Below are 15,558 nucleotides of genomic sequence, written 5' to 3' on the forward strand. Positions count from 1 at the left end.
GAGATCTCTTCTCATCCTTTAGTTTTAATTCGTTCAGTCTGAAACTCTTCGTTCTTGATTGGAATTGTCGGGAATCTCGCACCCCAGTGTTCAACCTCGCGCCATTAGATAGTAGTATCTTCCAGTGAAAAAGCCAAGCTATCACTCAATGATCTCAGAAATGCGATGTTGGTGGGGCTGTTATATTAGAGTCTAGATTGATATATGGGTGGTGGGGCTTCCGGCAATATCTGGCAGACGCCCATCTCAACTCCAACAGGATGCGATAGATTCCATCATTTCTGCTGCCAGCCCATTTCTCAGGATAATCCTCACTTAGTGTCGGAAAGTTCGATCTTCGGTATGCTGTGTCAAAACGTTCACGCTTGGATTGGCCTTCTCGCTTTCGTTACCTCGCGGCGGCTCTGCCACTGCAAAATGCACGCGAGAATCTATGACATACGGCACTGAATACTACATATTAGCCCAGCAGCAAGGCCAGATTGACACGCTTTCTGTCATTGATTCGGTCCCTTACACTGAAAACCGGAACAAGACCGACTTTCTTTGGGGCATCATCAGTCATAGCCTCATCCTCGATTGGAACCACACCATATACGATCCTACGTCTTGTAAATCTTTCGTGGAACTCGTGGGCACGGACTTGAAAAGCCGGCAACCATATGTGCTTGGAATGACGATGAAGTTTGATGACGAGAAGGGCGAAGAAATTCAGGCGATGGATGCACTTGTTACGACGACGGGGGATTGGCTGTTTAATGCAAGTCAAACATTGATCTATTTCCAACGCGAGAAGCCTTGGACAATTATCCCGGAACCGAAGCGCGATACGAGAGCGACTTTGAAGGCGGCTGCAGATGCATACGCAGATATCTTCAGCAATCATTCTGTCGTGGTTCCGTTCGGAACTCCGTGCTGTCGTGTGGAAGGAGGTGCAAGTACTTGCGCGAACAGCACGATGCTTGGTGCAAATACATGCGTCCTTGGTATTCCTGATGCCGCGCATCCACAACATCTTCGGGACAGAGCGTATGTGATCGATGAGGAGTATGGCACGGTACAGGTGTCGATGGACTTCGCGGGGCTACCAGACAGCCACATGTTTAGGGTAGAAGGAGGGAAGATCAGGGCAGTGCATACTATGACCGCTTGCGGGGCGCTGAAGTGCCATATTACAAATGAGACGCTGAGGAGAAGTATCTGGGAAGGGAGATGGGGGCATGCAAGCTTGTCGGGGTAGTAAAGGGATACTTTGTGTGGTCCGTGGATTACGGAGGGTATGAATATCTATTGAGAATTTGCGATTTCATGGCTTAAAAATTCTTTAATTCATAGCTGCAGACTTGTATCGTTAGCTGCTATCATGCAAATGGTTCCTCGGATCAGCAGGGTCTTATCTTTTCTCCAGAATTTCGCCAACCCAAAGGAAAAATCCAGAAAGGAGGCGAGTAGAGTAAAGTTCAGGGTCGGTAGTCGGTAATGCCACTTTTGAGTGGGTTCTCAGAAAAGGAACTTCCTCGCAACTAGCCCAGTCCAGGCTGTAACAAGAATTTATATATACTGTGGCCTAATATGAGGGTTTGTAGTTTGAATACAAGTGCATGGTTAGCGAGGCTATGGTCCTCAACTAGGTGATCTTTCAAGTGTGCAAGGGACAGTCCCGATATTTCAATTTGCATATTGATATGAAGTAGCTGTAGCCTTCGTTATGTTGAAGCAGTAACCCTGGAGGATTTCCTGGTTGAGAAAGGATCCATCATAGGCATGAGCATGATGAGAGGCTTCCTAAATTCGCCCTAGTATCATGGCCAGCCCAATGAAGGTTGAGAGTACCGCGAATTCCATGGAGATTTGGAGTGAAGTAGACGAGCGAAACAGTTCATAGCAATGTAGTGGCAATATACCCACTTGGTCTTTTTGAAGTACTGCGAGGTGTGCTTGGCTTGCTCGGAGAGCAATTCTAGGTCACTGATTTCTGCTCCTGGGACATGATCCGTCCGAGAAGCACCGTCTAATTTTGGAATACTCTGAATGAGGTTAGGGGAGTGAGGAAAATGGTGATTGATCAAGAGAAGCTTAAACATCTTGACAAGTCTTTCTTTTGTCTGCGTACCGCCACCAGACTGCTTAATGTTGCTTTTGCTCAGGTTACCAACCATATCTTCACCATATGTAAGGAGATATGAAAGGATGTTCTTACAGAAAACGCTCGCCTCGCTCTTCCCGGGATAGGAGGCCGATGGAATGTCCATGGTTCCTCTGTATATCGCATACGAGATGTACTAGAAATATTTTGAAGATGCATTGTCCTGCGGCAAGTAGGGCTTCCAACGAGTCGTAGTACTGTACGATTGGGCAATTTTGAGGCGTGTACGAGTGAGATTTTGTGTACGTTCGTGCGACAGGGTGGATAAGAGGTAGGTGTACGTATTATAACTGTTACAGCTCACACAATCTGTGTAAGTAGTATAATTTAGTTAAATTGCGCTGTACTCTAGTTAAAACAGCTAAGATTATAGGTTTTTAAAGGAGTAAAACTAAAGTCTAATTAACTATAAGATAACTAATTCTCCTTTAGATGCCTCCTATAGGTGCTACAGTAGCTGTACACTAGTAGGTAAGAGCTCTCTATTAACGTTAACCTTATACTCCTGTAGTAAGTATTAAACAATATAGTTATAGCTACCTACTACTACAGCCTACAAGGCTAGTAGCTAATTAACTAGATAAGGCCTAAAAGGTAGTGAGAAGCGCAGATAAATAACTCTATAATAGAAAATAGTTAGTATTAGGCATTATTAAGATAATAGATAGTAGATAGGGTAAATTAAAACACTTAGAAAAAGTTTAAGCGTCTAGTTAAAACTTTTAATTAATTAGAACTCTAGAAACCTCTTTAAACGCTCCTTATAGGCCTACTACTTGCTAGCCATCCTAATTGTTTAGAATCCCTATACAAACTTCCTAAGAGGGTAATACAATCTGTACTGTACCTAGGGCATTATTAAACGTACGGTGCGGCTCACGAACTGGGTACGTTCGTACTGAACACTTGACCGTTACGGTTCACTTTGTAAGGACCGTAGTACGGCCCTTTGGAAGCCCTGGAGGCAAGTCTCCGCCCAGAACAATCTCTCGGACTAATTTGGTGTTGTTTCGTGTGGAGATTTTTGAGAATTATTGACCAGAACGCCCCCGTAATATTCTCTTCAATTAATGGTGACAAGAAATCCAAATTTAAAGTGAGAACGTGGGTTCCCCCCCCGCGCGCCGAGTGTCGATTCTTTGCATCCACGTTCGCTGTACTTGGAGAAGGTAGCGCTCCGATCAGAGATTTCTAAAGAGTACCAGCAATTGAAAGTTGACTTCTTTTCGATTATTAGATTAGAAGCATACCAGGGATAAAGCGAAGAGCTAAATCCTTCAAAATGAAACCCTACGCAAGGCTGACATGGCCACCAAGAGCGTTCCATGTGTTGTTCACTGACATCACCGGCGCTACACCGTATAATTTCTTAGCCACTAGATGATATAATAGAATTCAGGTGTGTTATACGCGATCTCGCTGCAGCACACAATGCTAGCATGCAGCTACTTTTCGTATCAGGTCATCTCAGTCGCTGAATGCGGATGAGTTCCGAGTTTTCTCCCTCTGGGCTTTGAAACCGGATGTCTCGCGAAGGTTTCAGACGTTGAATGTGCATGCATTGGTTCGTTCTCTAGAACATATGAGGAGTTGAAATGAGAAACCAACTCGTTAATTCGGATGTCTATGGTGAAGCTTACAGTAGGTAAAACCTCTTGTATTGGTGCTGATGGCCAAACTCTGCGGTGACAAAAATTGAAGGTATCGAATGAAAAGACCAAATCGTTGCCTGGAAAATTAGGAACAAGTCTACAGTAGGCAAACCCTCTTATATTGGTGTTTGGTGGCCAATTTGGCAATCAGGTGGGCAAAGAGGCGTTTGAAAAGGCATTTGGGGAGGGTTTGGAATGCTCCCTATAGATATATATCAACTACTGTCCCCAACGATGGCGCGGTAAACTGTGGGCTTACTGACCATCTTATAATGGCTCCGCCGTAGCACGGAGCGCGTCGTTTTAGGAAGCTATGAGGCCAGATGGATCTGGTGGAGGCTGTTCTGCAACAGCGGCATTGCAAATGGACCGTAGATGAAGCCCGCACCATCCCTTGACGAAGGAGCGGCAACTTGTCATATTGAATTTGCGGTTGATCTGGCCGAGGGATCCACTCTTATCATCCTCCGGACAAAGTCTAGAAATGCCCGGCGTCGAGGTTAAAACGTAGGCTTGATCTAGTCAAGCCAAGCATGGCCACTATCGAGATTCTGCACGAAGGATTCGATCCTACGATCCGTCCAACATTCAATGCACTCGATGACAGACTTCATCCCCAGCATAGTTAGGATCTCGATGAAGATACAACCGAACAAATCGATATCGCAGAAACGGTTCATGGGTCTTCCCTCTGGATCTGGTGAGATGACATACAATTGTAGTGTAAGCCATCGGGCCGTTGCTAAGGCTATTCGTCTTGTTCGAGAAATCGCTAGTAATACTAAATGCTATGAATGGGACTGAATCTTTGCAAATGGAAATGCTGCGAAATGTGATGCCTTCGGGCTTCATGTTGTTCGAGTGAATAAATTCCAAGACAGAGGCTAAGCATCTAAAGGAGTTTAGAAGGATCATCTTTGAATGGCTTGACATAATCGCTGTTGATACGAAAGGGACTGATCAAAGACAAAGGAATGAATTAAGGGAAGAAGTCTCCGTAGAATTTTATAGAAATAGAAACGTAGAGTTGAAAAAAGCCGCAAGGAGAAAAGAAATGTTCGGCTTGGATGCCTCAGCCGTAGAAAAAGATGCAGGCAACCAAGGGAGGGGAGGGTCTAGGTTGATGATGAGCACCGTAAGATCCAGGTATATATAATTATCCCCTAGGCTACAACGAAGGTTGGGAGGTTTACCTGGCAAGCAGAAGAAATTAAGCAAAGCTATCCTAAGAACGACAGAGAATATGGAAAGGCAATAGGAGATAAATTCACGAAGCGTCACTACGGGGTATCGTATCAACCTTCACTGAATATGCCCATGAGTCTCTCCAAGATTAGACACAACGCCAGATACAAGCCCTTGCAAGAGAATTCGACTGGTACTCAAGGTGACGACTTCTTCTCTAGAAGTAGGGACGAGAGCTTCAACACATCGCCGTTGGACTCATTTGGAGCAGTTTCTGGCTTCAGTGTAATACTAGGTGCTCCCTGCTCTCCCTTCTTCCCCGGTTCGGTGGTCGCGGATTCCGGTAGCGTTCCGTTCTTCTCCTCCTCCTGTAACCGGGAGAGCTTGTTGTCGACGTGATTCTCCAACCACTTGTATTGTGCCTCGCCCAGCTTCAGGCTCTGCTCGACCTCCCTCGTAAGCTTCTCGACCTCATCCTCCAATTCTTCATCTCGGGTCTTCTTTGGCTTCTCCTCCTCTTTTGCCTTCTCTGGGGCGGTCCTTCTCCACATCTCTTCAAGCTCTTCAAGCCACCCACAAGCTTCTGCAAGCCTCTTGACACCATCATCGCAGTCTCCTAACAAGAGTACGTCATCTGTCCTTGATCCTACCTCGCCAACCTGATCCTGGTTTATCAGGACTCTGGGGGTCTCATCCGCGCACAATTGCGGCAGCCCCGCGAAAGGATGGACGCTCAGACTCGTCCCCATTATAATGCAGAGGTCCGCCTGACTGGGTAAATGCCTGTTCATGAAGAACTCTTCAGGAAGGGATTCGCCAAAGAAGACGATTTCGGGTTTCACGAGGCCGTCGCATGAGTCAGACAGGCAGCGGGGTACACTCTTTTCGCGGATGGCTTTCTTCATGAGTTCTTCGGGGTAGGGGGTCTTGCATTCGATGCAGCTTTGTCTGGGATGGAGTCAGTACTTGCTTTAAGGGTGAGGCCTTGGTGATTTACTTGGCAAAACTACCGTGTGCCTCCACAATCATGTCGTCGGGCAGCCCTGCTTCCCGCTCTAGGCAGTCAATGTTCTGCGTGAACAACTTCAGCAGCAACCCCTTCTGGTGTAGCAGGTTGATGAACGAGTGAGTAATTGTAGGCCTGTAATTCCCGGGGTACAGCTCCTGTGCGAGTGTGTAAAACGGGAGGGGGTTGCTTCGGAAGTAGCTGATATTGAAGACCGCTTCTGCATACGGGAGGTTTAGGCGCGCGAGATTGGCGTAAAGACCGGTTTCTGGAGACCGAAAATCAGGAATTCCTGCTGAAGTACTGATTCCCGCGCCAGTCTATCCAAAGTCAATATGAGTGTGCTACCTTACCCGGCATGTAGAGCTTACCATGACGACAATCCGTCGAGCGCGTCCATCCTTGATGTATTTAGCAACAGCCTCCACAGACCGGTTTTCGAGCGTCTGTGTCGGGGTGTTCTCATCCACTAGAGGAATGGACTGGTCTTGTCCCATCTTGCCCCTTCCTCCCTTGCCTTTTCGCTTTCCTTCACCTTTCTCGCCCTTGCACCAACGCTTACCTTGCTGCAGCTGCTGGCGGTGAGCTTTGTGTTTGCGACCTATTTTGGGAGGCAAATATATGTAGAGAGCGGAATAGAAGACGCGAAATAATATGCTAAGGTGTGGTGAGATTGAGAGGGTGAAAGAGAGTGCAAGCAGGTGTGGCTCTCGAGATGAGCCCCACGACGATTAAAATGTCCGTGCAGTGGGAACTTTTCCGCCACGCCAAGCCCAGTCCCGAAACTGACACAAGAACTGTCCAGATAAACGTCTCTCAATGGTTAAGCCGGGTTCCTTTACCTGGAATTATACTGCTGGGAGCACCCGCCGAGCTTATACTGCATGGAGATTGGGGTACAGGACAGAACGCACGTGATGCACCGAACAGAGGCTCGCTATGTGGGGTATGCCATTACGAGGCTAGAGCGTCATTCTAACTCTTCGCCAGAGAGCTGTTCCATCATGCCCTCAGACGATTAATTTTCGTAGACTGACATAGCCCTAAGCTAAATAGCATGTACCTACCATAGATGACATTGAAAACGAAAAAGTTCGCCAGCCTTGTCCTGAGCAAATGGCATCCAGAACCAGGCATATTCCTTCACGTAATCTCTTCGCAAGCCGCAGCCGACAACGTAGGCTTCAGTTTTCGTGATTTCCCTACGGATCATGTATTTAACCCCTAAAAATTCACAGGAGTCCTTCATGGCGCTTTTGCTAGTTCGTTATCATTGGTTCTTGCTACTAGAGCGGACGATTTAGCCATGCTACCTGCATGTTCGAAGTTCCCAGTCTTGACAAATCTATCCTTCCTTCATTCAGAATTTCAATTTTATGTGAGAAAGAAACACCTCGTTTGAGCAGCATCAACTTATTACGTCAGATTTAGGCTCTTTGTAAATACGCCAGATGAACAGAGTGCAAAGGCACCAGCACAGAATAATGACACTCACCTGCCGAACTCTAGTGGCCCAAGCGTTTTCGTCATCGTGGTGGGATATCCATGAAGCTGGAGTAGCGGAGGGAACAGTGAGACAGCGCGAGATTTTTGCAAGATATATTCCTTATTAGGTAGAGCTTGGCACGGGTGCTGCCCCTATTTGCTTACCTGCAAATTGCCCGTGCCCGAAGAACTGCAAGTCTCGTTGTGGTGGGGGATATGTAGCTTGGCCAAGCCCGATCCCAATTCTAGCTGCACACCAAATTTTATTTTAAAATAGGAAATGTGAAACTGGACAAAGCAGCTATCTACTAGCGCTTATATCTCTCTCCGTAATATGGTCGCCGTAGAGGCTCCACATCAATACAACTCTCTCCCGCTGCACCACCACAAGGCTCACAACATGTATAAATTGCTTCCTAGTGTTCGGGCTAGCGTCGTTGCCGATGGCGTCATTGGCCTCGGTATTTGCTACTTCCCTAACCTCTTCGGTGTCTCCTAGCTACGTCTTCCGCGAAACAGACACAATTTGCGAAGAAAAAACCTTCCCCAGACAGATTAAAGCGATGGTAAACCGTGGTTGGGCCTTAAGAGGATTCCTACATTGAAAACTAGAGACGGGTCATAGGGCACGAAAGCTGACCGAATTAATTCGACTTTCCACGACTAAAGAATCTAGTGAGCGGGGTTGGCGGCCAATGAAGGTACTGAGTAACGGAACGGTCCTTCAATTAGACGCAGAGATCCTGGAACGAGTCGGACGTGCCTGACATGGTAGCGAGGATCTTCTGGCATTTTTCAGCCTCGCGTCATTCCCACTTCGGTAAATTTTAGGCATCCCCGCGCCGCCTCGAAGCCGTGCCACGGAGGGCTGAGGTCCATCGGGGCTAACTCAGCCACGAAGTCTTGGCCATGTCTCTTTCTCTTTTGGTGTTAGCTTGGAAGATTGTTTACTGACATGAATTGTAGAAGCACAAAACGCAAATTTAATTTACAGAGGAGGTCTTATCGCTTCATGGTCGAGTGCACCATATATACCAAGCGTACTTTGGTGGATACGTCGATTTCGATGATTAAATCAAGTTCAAGACTCTGTCGTGTGGACGCTGCTAGCAAAATGCTTTCACGGTTCAGCCTGCCGATGGAGGATGTTCACAGGGATGACTACCACAGCCCCAGATGGATCGGCGTCGCTCGGTCTACGGAACAGCTGGCAAATTCAGGGTTGAACGAGCTTCTCCCAACACGGTTGTTTCGGCTGAAATACACATCTCACATTGTTTGACGCCTACTGGCTCGAATCTAGTTCTTAATACGAGGATTCCGTCGAATGTGGCGATGCAGGTACAATATCCATATTTGTGGGACGGCATCATAGAACTCAAGCTACTGCGAAACGGAGATGAATCTTTTATATATTTAAGGCGGTTCACTTCCGCCTTCTCTCCCACGTTCTAGCATCGTCGCTCAAACTTGACACCTCAGCACCCCCTACTACTCTCCCCTCCTTTCTCATTCACTTTGTACTTGCGATGAGGACGCCAATGTTTTGTACCGCGGCAGCGGGCGTACTTTCCATCGCTTCTGCAAGCCCCTTGAAACCAAGAAACAATGGAACGATGGTATATGAGTTTACCGATGTAATTACTTCGCACAAGGTCTTCATTCCTTACGCGAATGCTGACAATGCGTGTCCAGCTCACCCCATCCCCTGAACTAAATTGGGCTCCTTGTTACGACAACTTCACATGCGCATACCTAGAGGTTACTCAAATCTACCTCAAAAACTATGATAGCGTGCTGACGGATGTAGGTTCCCCTCGACTACGCAAACTCCTCAATTGGAACAACGAACATCGCTTTCATAAAAAAGTGGTCCCAAAACTCTTCTGCTGAGGATATCCTAGTCAACCCAGGTAGGTCCTCTGGATCCCTCCTTAGAAGCAGCGGAGCTAACAGCATTGTTCAGGCGGACCCGGTGGCTCTGGGGTAGGTTATATTATGGCAAACCTCGAGGTCCTCGAAACCAAATTCGGTCCGCAGTACAATTACGTCGGTTTCGATCCCAGGGGTGTGAGCAGAAGTGGCCCTAGTCTAGATTGCTTTCCTGGGTTTCCGATAGCCCGAAACATCTTTGACGCAGAAATGTTCACGGCTGTCGACGATAGCACTGAGTCTTCATTAGCGAAATCTTTTCAGAGATCGGCTGCATTTGGCAAGTGGTGTACCGAAGTACTCGCCATTAATGGAACTGCTCAATATGCTGGAACAGTGGCTGTTGCCAATGACATGCTTCACTACATTGAGCTGCGCGCGAAGGAGCTTGGACACCCACCCGAAGAAGCAAAGCTCTGGTACTATGGTATGAGTTACGGAAGCGTTCTCGGCGCTACATATGCTGCACTATTTCCCAACCGCATTGGAAGATTAGTCATCGACGGCGTCGTCGACTCCGAAGACTATTATTATAATGGCTGGAGGACAGCACTTGAAACAACAGATGAAGACATGAAGACATTCTACAAATACTGTTACGAAGCTGGACCCGAACTCTGCTTATTCCACCAAAACGCGACCTCTCCGGAAGAACTGGAAAAGCGTGCGATTGCGACCTTAGAATCTCTGAAGAAATCCCCAATTGTTTTTGCCGATCCTGCAACTGGTGTTGCTCCAGTCATTGTAACTTGGCAAGATGTCATCGCAATCGCCTTCTCCATCAGCTATTCACCGATCTCAGGATTCCCGGGCTGGGATTTGGTATTGACTGGATTAGAAAAGGGAAATGCAACATTGGCGGCCATATCAACAATGAAAGCTCAAATTCTCGTCCCGCCCACGGAAAACTTCCAAGATTCGAGAACACTTATTGCGTGCATTGACAATGCCGGCCGATTCAACACATCCACCTTTGAAACGTACGAGGAGCACATTGAATACCTATTCAATCAGAGTTATTACGGCGGACCGATCATTGGATCGATTGTCGGCCCCGCTTGTCGGTCGGTTAATATCTACCCTCCAGAGAGTCAACTATTTAAAGGTAACGACGCACTTCCTTCGAAAATATCCGGCATATGCTAAATTTCATTAAAGGCATACCGTCAGCAAACAAAACCAGCAACCCGATCCTCTTCATCGGAAACAAATTGGATCCTATCACCCCCCTTTCGAGCGCAAAGAAGATGTCTTCGCTATTCGCTGGATCTGAGGTTATAACAGTTGATGCGGTCGGTGTCAGTGGCTCCTATCAACCTACGCATGTGAAATGACGCTGACTATGTGCGCTTTAGCATACTACTTCTGGTCTTTGCTCTAAATGCCTTGACAAATACACGATGGCGTACATGGCCGATGCGACCCTTCCGCCTCCAAATACAGTCTGTGAGTGGGACGAAACTCCATTCCTCACATCAGCTACGGCTTAATATGGGGACTTGATGAAGTATCTGCTATTAGATACTTTCTTTCCTTGGATCTTTGTAAATATGTACATACTGTAGTTTTGTTAATTTAGATATTTGGGATATACGACATGTTGTTGGGTACGCCAACTCTCTTCGATAAGGTTTAAAATGCCAAAACGCATTAAGGCAGAGAAGAGATGGTAGGCAAATACTAATAGTAGCTAAATCTCTAACTCTTGGACCCTGCATTAGGGACTTCTCTGCTTATGAAGTTCCTCAAGTTGGCGGGAACCTCCTTTATTGTTGCAGGTGATTCTGCATGCATACGCTAGACCAGTCACATATTCGGACTAGCCCCTCTGCGTTTACTTTTCTTTCACCTTAGCACTCTCTCTCGCCTTTCAGACTTGATACTATCGCTCAATACCGTCAGTTTGGCTCCAATATTAAATTGAGTTCACCCAGTGTGTCCAACCGTTAGTACACCTAATAGTACAGTACTGCAGTACAGCGATTTTGGTCACGTACGTACGTACAGGGCATCTACTCAGTATACTGTACTATACATGAGGCTGCTGTACTAACCGTTTACAGTAGTTATATAGGATTTTTAGTGGTTTTAGGCAGTTAAAGGCAGGTTGCTGAGGGCCAGGGGGCTCGTGTTCAGAGATTAATGCGGAGAATGCTGTTAGTGCCTGTTTTGTTAGCAATCTTCTAACAAATTCAGCAACTATGCCATCTACCTTATTCTTTTGCCCATTATGATGTCCTAATTCCTATCCCAATCAATGACGCGGTCATCTCAGCGTGTTACCACCTCGCAGGCCCCATCCTCGCGGGCCTCATCCTCACATGCCTCATCCAGCCGTTCTGCCACCCAGATATATCATGCTGCCTCATCCCGACGCTTAGAGAAGGCCCGCATGGCCTCACCTGGCCCATCTAGGCCGTCCTCGCGTAAAGCAACTCCCTTAAAGCATATGCAAGATACCCAGGCTAAGGAGCACCTAAATAATGCCCGCTATAACGTTAGAATCGCCTTTAAGATTAACATTGCCTTTAATTTCCTATTAATCCTAGGAACCTTATGTGAGTGCGAGCAGTGCTTCTTACAGGCTAAGAAGACTATTATAATAAGGAGGAATTAACTATTAGTGTTAATAATAGAGGCTCCTTAACTGTAGAAGAATTAGTTACATAACATTGCTGTTACTAGTAAGATTAACAACTATAGATCTCACAAGGGGTATCACAACTTCCTAATTAGGTATAGTCTTTAGCTTTAGCACAATTACTTCATAATACTTTAGTTACTGTATCTAAACCATACACCGACGTTATCTTCTCCGTACAGTTAGTTAGTAACAGCTGACTCTTCCGTAACTGTACTATACAACCTCCAAAAGGCTCCGTAACTAACGGTTGGACACACTGAGTTCACCTCAACTAACGATATTAGCAACATTTATATCCCGAATAGTAATAGTCAACTTTGCAACTTGGGTTTCAATACCTCCTTGGCGATTTCCTGTTGCTTGGATCGCCTTAAATGCGTTACCAACACTGCTATTCTACTCTTTTTGCGTGGTTAAATGGACTGGAAGTCCACTTGGTGTAGTACTACTGTCCTTAAGGCGCTCGGCTCTATCAAACTCTACCCCGTTTCTTATCCTGACCTACCCTCGAGAGTACCTTTCAGGTAATAGGGTAGTTACATATTTCTCTTCTCCGTTATTCCACCCTAGTTGGTCTTGGTATTCTTATATTACTGCACATTTCCTGTTGTCCGCTCCTGAATTGAGGTTATTGGCAAATTTCATCCTAAATACAGGTTGATTTTATAACTACCGTGAATCATGATGTCTTATATTCTTCATCAGACATCCTTTCATTACCTCAAATCAAATGGAGACTTCAAAGTACTCTTGAATAAGTCTCTTCTTGATGACTTTCTCAGCATCCCTACGATGACAGATGACTAAACTTCCATGGATGGCACAGCCTCTTGAAGTAAATGACGGGAAGATATGCCAGCTAGCATTTCGCTTTATGAATTAACCATGAATAGCGTCCCATGACTTCTAACAGCAGTCTATAGCAATCTACAGCGGGTTGTCTACTACTTGCAGGCTCTCGATTGCCAGATATATTGAAACTCGGCTTGTTTCTAACTAGAACACAGCCAAATTGAAAGCACAGTATTTTGCCCAAACGCTGCTTGCTACATTCTTCCTCTCATTCTCCTAGTATGGCGGAGCTTGACGGACTCTTCTCCAGTGGCATTCGTCTTAAATCTCTCTTCATCATTGCCACCCAATAGTTCTGGCTTGTTCGCCTTGCTGCAACTTTGGACCTAATATGCACAGTTCAACTAACAATCTAGTAGGTCTATTTCCTTTGCTGGAGACAAAAGTCCATCAGCAGGAGTTTTCAAGGACGAGATATCTCAGCTCGAGCAGATTGACACTGAGGCCTACTTGGCTCTGCTTTAAGCAGGCAAAGACTAAGATTAGTTTATGAGTGACGTTGTTGCAAGGATGCAATTGCGGATGACTCATCACAACAGAGAGGGACACCAAGGGTTGCAGGTGGGGCGGAACTTTAGGAGGGGCATGGGGTTACCTTCTGGGGAATCTGGAAGGAAGCGAAGAAAAGGACTTGAGAGAAGGGATTTAGATTTTGGACCGTAAATGGAGGTTTATTGGGCCCTAGAATACGTAGTTTTCATCTCGTTATCATTGGTCTCTTACTCGGAATTCGCGAAGTAACATCCTGATCTAGTCTCTTTCCCTTGTCGTCCTCCGTTTCGTGCTTTCATCACCTCGGCCGAGGCGAACGCACCAGCCAATCAAAAGGTGCATTCTCATGTCCCCTCACTGTTAATTAGACGAGCTTCCACTCCCGTTGTCAGCATGCTAGCTCCAACCACATACAAGTCGCAGATGATCCAGCGGGCATCGGGTCCGTAGAAAACCATGCAATGATTTGTGACAACGCGGAATCCTTCGGCAGTAGATTCCTCTTCAAGCTGGGCGTAACCAATCATGCGGCTGTTTGGAATAGGGCGTGGATGATAGGATGACAAATGGAACGGATTACTGGGAGCTGGAGGAGCTTATATTTCAAGCCTTTTGCCGCGAATTAGCAGCCCACTCAAGGATGTCGCGCCGACCTTTAAAAGTTATCATTGTCGGCGCTGGGATAGGTGGGCTGGCTTGTGCAGTCGCATGTCGCCATTCCAACATCGATGTTCTTATTCTTGAAAGAGTGACTGAAATCTTAGCTGTAAAGCTACCTCCCACGTGTTTTCTTCACTGAAAGATCTAGGTCGGAGCCGGAATCCAAACCCCCTCAAACGCGACGCGAGTATGGCGGCACTATGGAGTATTAGACGAGCTTCTGAAGCACGCGGTCATCATGGATGGTATACAGCTTCGCCGGTGGGAAAATGGGGACTTGCTATGTGATCGTAGTGTGAGTCGGGACAGTCCGCTGAATACTGGAAGTCCTTGGATGTGAGAATTCCCGTAGCCACACTTGGAAAATGAGGCTAATTGACTGAGCGCGATCCACCGAGCAGATTATCAGCGTGTTATTATTGATGAAGCGAAACGTTTAGGGGTTAGGATCCGCCTCGGGGCCCATGTAGGTAGTGTAGATTTTGAGAAGGCTGCGGTTACATTGGAAGATGGAGATGTAGTTTCGGGAGACGTTGTTATCGGTGCAGACGGTAAGTTGAAGGATGGCTGCCGGCTTCCGTCTTCTTCTCCTCGCTGAGCACTTCGAGGCCTTTGGTCCACAATCCGTGAACAACTCCTCACGCACCCCTCCCCACCCTTAGAGACAGGCGACCTCGCGTACCGTGGCACCTTCTCCCGAGAAGCTCTCACATCCCTCAACGACCCCTCTATCAATCATCTCATTGAACAGCCGGTCTGCACTCTGTGGCTCGGCGGATCTAGCCATGCAGTGTTTTACCCTCTCCGGAATGGGCAAGAATTTAACCTCGTTCTCATCACTCCCGACGACCTTCCAGCAAATGTGCGGACCCAGCCAGGTGATGTCCAGCAAATCCGAGAAATCTTCAAAGGATGGGACAGTACTATCAACAAGATAATCTCAAAGATAGAAACAGTGACCAAGTGGAAATTGTGCCATCATGAAGAGCTAGAGTCGTGGACGAAGGGAAACGTAGCATTATTGGGCGATGCGTGTCATCCAAGTTTGCCATACCAGGCGCAAGGCGGGGCAATGGCGGTAGAAGATGGGGCGGTGTTGGGGATATTACTAGGATTATACCAGGACTCAATAACGGGCTCACCATCCCCGTCACCGAATGTAGGAATTCCTGATGTATTGAAGATGTATGAGGGGTTGCAGAAGAAAAGAACCACGACCCAGGTGAAAGGATCAATATCGAACCAGCATATGTATCATATGCCCGATGGCCCTGAACAGAGGGAAAGAGATCGAATTTTAAAGAGCGCCAGCTGGGTCCGGAAGGAAGCCAACGAGAATTTCGTATTCATTGATGTCAAATACCAAGGAATACTGATGGGGTTTGATGCCATAAAGGAAGCGAGGGAGGTGTGGAGCAATTTGATTCACGGAACAGAGTCTTAGCTGTCGCACGTGAAACTGGTTCACGTGACCTAGCGCATGGTGAATGTGGTCCTTCACCTC

The 15,558-nt window shown here is 46.8% G+C and overlaps 6 protein-coding genes across 6 annotated transcripts; 3 read left to right on the forward strand and 3 right to left on the reverse strand.

The window, feature by feature from the left end:
* Positions 1 to 403: 403 nt before the first annotated feature.
* On the forward strand, positions 404 to 1,240 carry BDR25DRAFT_207602 (uncharacterized protein; the record flags this gene model as incomplete). Its single annotated transcript, XM_033684538.1, has 1 exon — positions 404 to 1,240. A coding segment is annotated over one exon (837 nt), but the record flags the coding sequence as incomplete, so codon positions are not given.
* Positions 1,241 to 1,268: 28 nt separating this feature from the next.
* Positions 1,269 to 2,252, reverse strand: BDR25DRAFT_348527 (uncharacterized protein; the record flags this gene model as incomplete). Its single annotated transcript, XM_033694428.1, has 5 exons — positions 1,269 to 1,312; positions 1,344 to 1,499; positions 1,562 to 1,694; positions 1,725 to 1,785; positions 1,834 to 2,252. The coding sequence occupies 5 exons, from the start codon at positions 2,250 to 2,252 to the stop codon at positions 1,269 to 1,271; spliced, it is 813 nt and encodes a 270-aa protein (XP_033555104.1).
* A 770-nt stretch (positions 2,253 to 3,022) lies between these two features.
* On the reverse strand, positions 3,023 to 3,490 carry BDR25DRAFT_348528 (uncharacterized protein; the record flags this gene model as incomplete). The annotated part of the gene is made up of 3 exons (XM_033694429.1): positions 3,023 to 3,305; positions 3,349 to 3,436; positions 3,460 to 3,490. The coding sequence occupies 3 exons, from the start codon at positions 3,488 to 3,490 to the stop codon at positions 3,023 to 3,025; spliced, it is 402 nt and encodes a 133-aa protein (XP_033555105.1).
* Positions 3,491 to 5,180: 1,690 nt separating this feature from the next.
* BDR25DRAFT_206554 (NAD-dependent deacetylase sirtuin-2) lies at positions 5,181 to 6,609 on the reverse strand (the record flags this gene model as incomplete). The annotated part of the gene is made up of 3 exons (XM_033684490.1): positions 5,181 to 5,931; positions 5,981 to 6,309; positions 6,361 to 6,609. Coding segments are annotated over 3 exons (1,329 nt in total), but the record flags the coding sequence as incomplete, so codon positions are not given.
* A 2,328-nt stretch (positions 6,610 to 8,937) lies between these two features.
* On the forward strand, positions 8,938 to 11,325 carry BDR25DRAFT_330770 (alpha/beta-hydrolase; the record flags this gene model as incomplete). Its single annotated transcript, XM_033692563.1, has 7 exons — positions 8,938 to 9,111; positions 9,170 to 9,235; positions 9,285 to 9,387; positions 9,441 to 10,511; positions 10,565 to 10,704; positions 10,762 to 10,852; positions 11,309 to 11,325. The coding sequence occupies exons 1-7, from the start codon at positions 9,004 to 9,006 to the stop codon at positions 11,323 to 11,325; spliced, it is 1,596 nt and encodes a 531-aa protein (XP_033555107.1). The 5' UTR covers positions 8,938 to 9,003.
* A 2,709-nt stretch (positions 11,326 to 14,034) lies between these two features.
* BDR25DRAFT_207445 (putative salicylate hydroxylase) lies at positions 14,035 to 15,498 on the forward strand (the record flags this gene model as incomplete). The annotated part of the gene is made up of 4 exons (XM_033684530.1): positions 14,035 to 14,160; positions 14,203 to 14,390; positions 14,439 to 14,605; positions 14,663 to 15,498. The coding sequence occupies 4 exons, from the start codon at positions 14,035 to 14,037 to the stop codon at positions 15,496 to 15,498; spliced, it is 1,317 nt and encodes a 438-aa protein (XP_033555108.1).
* Positions 15,499 to 15,558: the final 60 nt, after the last annotated feature.

The sequence above is a fragment of the Lindgomyces ingoldianus genome (genome assembly GCF_010093535.1).
Source record: "Lindgomyces ingoldianus strain ATCC 200398 unplaced genomic scaffold BDR25scaffold_1, whole genome shotgun sequence".
NCBI classification, from domain to species: domain Eukaryota; kingdom Fungi; phylum Ascomycota; class Dothideomycetes; order Pleosporales; family Lindgomycetaceae; genus Lindgomyces; species Lindgomyces ingoldianus.